The following is a 7,500-nucleotide window of genomic DNA, read 5'->3' on the forward strand; positions in this document are numbered from 1 at the left end:
GTGTTTTAGAGGAAGTTAAGGGAATTACATTTTGATGTAAAGCAAGTTAAAAAAATGTCAGTTTGTGGGGGTTTTTTTGTAGAAGTTGTTGAATAGGTGCACAATGAGACTGGCGAAATGAGCTAACAAGAGTCAATTTCATTTCAGGTTGTCTTAAAATGTCCTTGCGTTTGCGAGCATGTGCAGTGTCGTTGCGTTTGCGAGCATGTGCATTGTATTGACAACGATGTGTGCATAGCGGTTTGTCCACATACTTGCATGTAGTGCTCACTCACGTACACCATAGAGGGTAATGTTGGTTTAAAAAAAACATGAAACAAAAACCAAATTGTCCAATACGGCAGCTTTCACATTCACAGATTGTTCACTAGTGACATACACTGACGGACAGTATTCTGCAGCGCTTCAGGGACGAACAGAACACGGCTCGGTGTTATGGCGACTAATGGCGTGGTATCCCTACAACACATACACAGAGATGATGTTGAAAACCATAGCTGCCGCCCTTCAAAGTGCATTTTCTCAAATGCCCACCGGGGGATCTGCTCCAGGACCCTGCGAGGGAGATGTGACCTACCAGCCTCCAGCAGCATGCGGACGGCGTGCGGGTCGTCAGCCAGCGTGGCGTAGTGAAGTGCGGTGCAACCACGGAAACCAGCCCTGCTGCTGAGCCGGCTGCTGAACTCGTCCTCTCTGGACACCAGGACTGGATGGCGCATGGCAGAGACAGGTGGTGGGGCAGGGGCATGCAGAGAAAGGCGGGGAGAGAAATGAAAGGGCGATGCAGAGACAGAGAGGAAAGTGGGAGAGAAAGAGAGAGAATGAAAGTCATGCACAGTGAGAAAAAAAAAGGAGGAAGAGGCAGAGAGAGAAAAGTAAGAGAGAGCAGGTGAACAGAATAGCGAAGAGGGGGAGGATGATGGAGGTGGATAAAAACAGAAGGGTGGAAAATGAGTGATAAAAAAGAGGGAGGGGGTGGGAAGAGGCAGAAAGGGGGACAGATGAATGAGCAGATGAACACGTTTTATCTCAAAACTTGCAGATTTGTGACAATTGAGTGGGTTTTTTTCCTATTAGAGATACGATGTACCTTTCATTACAGAAATTATGTCTTTGTAAATACACCCGGTCATGAGCAACACATGATTTTACCTTGTACACAACAAAACAAACACAACAAGCCTGAAATACCTGTAAAAAAAGAAGAAGGCCATCTTCTCTGACAGATACAGTTAACAAGATTGGGTCAAAACCTAGTACACGGCTGGACCGTATGTGATCAATGTTGGAAATTGTGGTCCATTAGTTACAGGGCTAGTCAGTGGTAGTGTCTATCATGTGAATTCCTGGATATTCAATGCTCATCTGCAATTTTCTGTAGTGGTCCCAGTAATATTTGTTGTTAAAGTGTACTGAAGTAGCATATCACACGACATGGTTAAGCTACGTTCGAGGAGAAAAGAAAAGAAAAAGGGTATAAATGCAGTTGCAAGAACAATACTTTCCACTCATATGTTGGGATGTTTGATTTGGAAGAGAACTTCATTTAATTGTAATGACACCTATTCTGATTCTCTGTTAACTCCCCCTCCTGTATCATCTGTTTCTATGTGTGGATGTGTCTCGTCTTCACTCGTTCTCTCCCCGTATTGAGTGTTTTGTCAGAGGGGTTGTTATTCGGGGTGATTTAGCTGTGTGGCCTTCCCTCGTGCCTCTCGGTGCATGCAAAGCTGTTGTCCCTGCTACTCTGCTCCATGCTGGACTGTTACGGGGCGTAAGCAGATGTGGAAAGAGCAGCAAAATACTCCTCGTCAACATGCAGTAAATGTGGAAGGAGCCAGAACCGCTGCGCAGGCTCCTTTTGGAAGAGCAACGGCCAATAGGGAAACTCCCACTTCCGCGTTTACTAGCGACGTCATTGGTCGGCCGACCGATCGTGTAGCATCGGTGACGTCGGCGGTCACCTGATCCAGCGGCCCAATTGCATAACTTGCTCACTCAGTCACTCTCTAAATATGATCACTCAGGGATGTCTGTGTTTGTTGGGCTGGCCTGCTGGTCCGGTCCAGCCAAAAAATTTTGAGGGAAAATTCACCCTTGGATGAATGTTAAACACCATGCTGTTTCTTTGGGTGGAGACGGTTCAGAGCCGTAACGTTTACCCAAATCCCTGGAGAAAAAAAAAAAAAAACACCAACCAAAAGGTCGGTCTCCTATTCAGTTGTAAAGGAGTGGGTCCAGTAAAAGTCTCGGTGTCAGCATCACAGACTACTAGGGAATCAGTTCTCCTGCCTCGAGCTTTAAGAGAGACGGTTACCATCCACACAGCTTGACTAAACTGTCCAAGACCACAGAGGGTGAGACTTCTGTTTCAGGGTCCCCCTCTATAATAACCCACCAAGTCTTTTACTCCTGTCTCACCTCCCTTTTTCATAAGAGCACTCCCTATCTTATCAGTTCCTTTAACTTTGTCTCGTCTGTTACCAACTTCCCCTCCACCCTCCCTCCTGTCCCCTTTTCCTCATCTCTCTCTCCATCATCCCCCCTTCTTTCCTTCACTCCATCTCTCACTGACTCCCTTACTGCTTCACTCATCCCTTGGCTTTTCCCTCTGATCTCCATCACTCACCTCTCAGTTTATCATCCATCCATCCATCCATCACCCCCCACCCCCTGCCACTGTTTCTTTACCTCACCCCCTGTTGGCTTCCTTCTCTCTGCCTTTCTCCATCAGTCTCTCCCTTTCTTCATCCATCCAACACTGCACCCCATCTGTACGGCTGTCTCCGACGGTTTTTCTCCGCAATGAGTGTGTTCAAGTGTGTGAACACGTGCCTGTGATTGTGTGTGTGTGTGTGTGTGTGTGTGTGTGTGTGTGTGTGTGTGTGCGTGCGCGCACGAGCGCTTGTGCATGTGTGGCTGTCTGGGCGGGATAATCATAGCTAACTCAATAAAGCGTCACACAGACCCCCCTAGCCCATCCATCAGTGAGCGTCTGGGAAACGCTTCCCCACGCAATGCCGGCCCCACGCGGACCCAAACCTGACAGCCATATAAATGTCTGCAATATACATAACCCATATAAATATGTCTGACGAAACCCAACACAGGCTGGGGGGCTGAAGTGTGTGTGTGTGTGTGTGCGTATACAAATGTTTTATGTGTAACTGTGTATTCACTTGAGTGTTTGCCAGCTACACAGAAAACGAATAAAACAAACACATGCATCAGAAAATAGATAAAAATAATGTGCAGGAAATGAAACGTGAACATGTATGCAAATGTTTATGCAACTCATAATGCCTGTTTCTACAGCCAGGATTCATATATGCAATATCACACACACACACACACGCACGCACAGTGTTTTGTTACCTTCCAGTGAGTGGGTTCCTTTCTCCCGTGATGTGTCATAAACGTTGTTGAAGTGGTCCCCTGCATTTGGGTCAGCACCAGCTTCTAGCAGAACCTTCACCACACTGGAAAACACCAAAACAGACATTAGAGACCAGCCCACGTCCACACCCACCCACACACACACACACACACACACACACACACACACAAACACACAGGCGTCCAGCTTCATCACTCTGATGTGCACACACACAACTGGGTATTTGTGTGTGTGCACACTAGGGGTACAAGAACATTTTGGTAGTGAAAGATGGTCCCGTGATACAATCTTAGTATCAAATGTATCGATTTGCAAAAACAATGTATCGATTCTTAAGACGACAACACAAAGAAGTGTTTTTCATTCAAAACATTTTTCAGAAATTTTGACGAAATACAGCAACATATCAGTTTTTGTAGGATCACGATATATCAAATTGGCAACTTCTTGCCAATGCACAGCCCAAGTGCACACCTTAACAAGGATATACTTATGTTAATTTAAAAAAAAAAATTATTTTAGTATATTTCAGTCTTACTGCTTCCTAATAACGTACATGCAAAGGGTCAAAGTTGAAAATTTCTCCGAAAATGCGGCTCGGGTATGGACCAGAAAATAGGATGGTGTCTGAGTTTGAAATACGACAGGAGGTCCTAGCTTTCACCGCTGACAAACTTAACATTGACCCCTGACAGATATTTACCCCACCCGGACTGCTTCGAAAAGGACTAACAGACCGCACACATCAGCATCCGAAAAGAGAGTGATGCAAATTTCTAAACGCTGAGTCGAGAACCATGACTCCTCCACCGGAGTCGCTGCGATGGCCGGTCGGTCCGCCCTGTTGTCAAGGGCGCCCGCCTCCCTGCCTCTCACCCTCTCCTCCACGCTCCACCGACCGGTCACGGCCTCCTGTGATTCATAACATGTACATATGTGTACATTCAAGGGGCAAGGGTCGGACTCGTTTCCGGCACCATGGGGGGGGGGGGGTCTGTGTGTGTATGTTTGTGAGTGTGGTCCTTCACTGGAGCGCAGTGCACCGTCGTACAGAACAAACGGCAAGAACCTCGGCAACACCACTCACTGTGACCCAACGGACATTCCAGGTACTGTCTCTACGTCTACAGAACACACACACACACACACACACACACACACACACACACACACACACTTTTCATTTGTCACCCTGCAAACGAACTATGGCTTTGACATTGAGACACCCACACACAGACCCAAACAGACAGAAACACACACACACACACACACACACACACACACACACACACACGCACACACACACAACAGACAATTAACATCTGGCCATGCTGTGAGGGAGAAGAGACAGGAAGAGGGAAATGGCCGAAGCATGAACTCTGCCAGGATGTTGCTCGCTGTCACAGAAACCATGTTAGACCACTGAAGACAAGCAGCAACAAACTGTTTCAAGCTAAGTGATGATGACTGGAACCAACAACAACAACAACAACAACAACAAAAGGCCCACAACAGCTCTAATAAAGCACACTTATCCGTGATAGCAGAATAAGGTTTACATATGAAAACAACCTTACTGGAGCATTTCTAGATGGTGTTGTGGCCAGCAGGGTGTGGCTTGAGCATCGGTAAGGAGGCGAGGAGGAATTAGGAGCGTCCCGGTTGGCCGGACAGGAACATGTGCCTGATAAACCTGTCTTTATAGAAGTGTGTGTTTATGTAGACCCCGTGGTGAGGAGCGAATACGGACGGCATGGAGGACAACTCTGAGAAAGATCGGGGGACGAAGCACTTGGAAAGCACTGGACCTGCTGATTTACACAGTGTGTGTCCACCACTTCACTTGTTTTCCTAGGACTTGTGTATCAACCGTGTGCATCCAGCACCATCTTTCCATGTGTGTAATCATTCAGTGCCGAACGGAGTGGTTATTGTAAATTCGTTTGTCGACCCCATCCATTCGGCACTGCGTGTCTCTCCATCCTAGAAGAGAGATCTCGCCTCTGATGCTCTTCACGAGGTTTCTCTTTTTTTTCCCCCCCGAAAAGGTTTTTTTTTCTAGTTTTTCTGACATTTTGCAGAATGCAATTGTGATTGTAAAGCCCCCAATACAATAAATCTGCCCACGCTCATCTTGTCCACCGCCCACCTTCCCACACAAGACCGCACACTTGTTGCAAGGTCTAACTCACACACAAACAACAGCTCCATCTCCAGCAACAGCTAAAACCTGACTACGCCAGTGCCCGAATGCGCGAACGACCACGCCGCCAATCAATCTCTTGCGAGTGCTTGCTGCTAAACTTGACTTGAGAGCATATAAGGCGAGGGGGAGTGAGTTGAAATGGGCTTTCTGACTATTACACCAACCAGAAATGTACCACATTAGAACAAGTAGGACGCTCAAACATTAGATACGACTGGAAAATGCGGACCAATGAAATATTCACAACGTTACGGGTGAATCTCTGCTCTTAAGCACACGAGACGGTGCAAATTACAGCGGCAATAACAACGCATGTTCCTATGAGGGGGGATAAACAGCGTTCAAACTCTCAAAAAGTGAGGTAGAAGTCAGCAAAGCATCAAAATGTATTTCTCAACCGCGTCAGAAGATGAGCGAGAGAATCGGTCACGCGGTCCATTCAAAACGAGCCGTCGAAGGCCTAAACGGCCTTTGGTACTTTTGTGCAGATCTGCAGGCCGGCGGAGAACCTGCGCGTCTGTGTGGGAGCGCGAGGGCTGAGAACAAGGCCGGCCAGGTCTGTGTGTCTGACCTTGTCGAGAGGCGCACAAAAGAGTACCGGGGTGTGTGTGTGTGGGGGGGGGGGGGTCTTCTTTTGTTACTGTATCACTGCGGGCTGGGGGTGGAAATGGGGGGCAGTGACCTAAGAAGGGTCCGTTTTCTCACCCTCGCAAGCACTTCTACAAACACACCGTCTCGGCATCCTCTGAGACGCGCACACACACACACACACACACACACAAATGACGGTCGGTCACACGAGGCTGGACAAGGTTGTGTGTGTGTGTGTGTGTGTGTGAGAGGAGGCGAGACGGTCTGAAAAGGGTTAATGGCATCGGAAAGGTAAACACAGAGGGATAAAGAGAGGAAGACTGCAGGGAGGAGGAGGAGGAGGAGAGCGATAGGATGAAAGGAGGGGAGGGGGGGGGGATAAAAAGATGAAAGAAACAGGGATTTAATTACAAAGGAACGCCCAAAGACTGATGAGCTTTTATGGCCAGTTTATAGTTTTGCTAATCAACTGATGATCAAGTGGCTAACTTTATTTGCCACGTTAAGGAGGAAAGCTCCAGCACTAATTTGAGGCCGAAGTGAACACGCGGCACTTAACGAGGTTAAAGCGACACATTGGGCAGATTGGGCCGAAAATACAAAACAACAAACTTTCAAATAAAATCTAATGGTGCAAGTAACTAAAACAGCGGCTGAAGGCTCATCTTACTTAACGCCCAGCCAGACTGGAGGTAAGCCGGGTCTTAGTAAACCCAGTTAGCCGGCGTTCGCCGTGTGACCGCGCTCGCCGCCCCCGGCCTCCCATCCGTCTAACCCCGTAGTGCGCCGTCTGGAGGCCGAACATCGCCGTTTGCTGCTCTTTCCACGCCTTACACAAGTGTAGAGATTCGTGGACCTTCTGATAAGGCCACCAACCCGTCAGCCTCGGGGCTACCCCCCTTTCTCCGCTTCTCGGTAAGAAATGCGCCGGTCAGACGGGGTAACAAGTTCGCCCATGTCACCAAATTCGCCAACCACACCTCCGCTATCGCGTTAGCCAAATGATCGCCGAACCAGAACACTCATCCATCCTCACCGCAACCGAATCCCCGCCGAAGTCTTCGATAGAGGGCAGGTGACTGAAGCCCTCCGGCCGTGACAAGGTTTACCGACAATGTGACTCGCCGTGTTCACGCTGGCGGCTGGTGTCAGTTGCCCGCCTCTGCCCCGGAGGGAAGACAGGAAGCAGACGCTTCCGTCTCCCCCGGCCAGAAAGGAAAAAGACACCTGATCTGAGCTGACCAACCATGTCTCTGGCCACCTGGCCCAGACACTAGCCCCTACTTGACCCCGTGTCATCTGGCCC

General features: G+C 48.5%; 1 protein-coding gene across 2 annotated transcripts in view; it reads right to left on the bottom strand.

Moving 5' to 3' along the window:
• clpb (ClpB family mitochondrial disaggregase) overlaps window positions 1-7,500 on the bottom strand; it is a 49,787-nt gene that overhangs the window by 26,497 nt on the left and 15,790 nt on the right. Inside the window, exons 4-5 of one of the 2 annotated variants that reach the window (XM_056283376.1) lie at window positions 3,376-3,479; window positions 578-706 (exon numbers count right to left, since the gene is read on the bottom strand). In XM_056283376.1, the coding sequence (XP_056139351.1) occupies window positions 578-706; window positions 3,376-3,479 (233 nt within the window). The remainder of the gene's footprint in view (window positions 1-577; window positions 707-3,375; window positions 3,480-7,500) is intronic. The other variant, XM_056283377.1, reaches the window with a different exon arrangement.

The sequence above is a fragment of the Lampris incognitus genome, chromosome 7 (assembly GCF_029633865.1).
Source record: "Lampris incognitus isolate fLamInc1 chromosome 7, fLamInc1.hap2, whole genome shotgun sequence".
In the NCBI taxonomy this organism is placed as follows: Eukaryota; Metazoa; Chordata; class Actinopteri; order Lampriformes; family Lampridae; genus Lampris; species Lampris incognitus.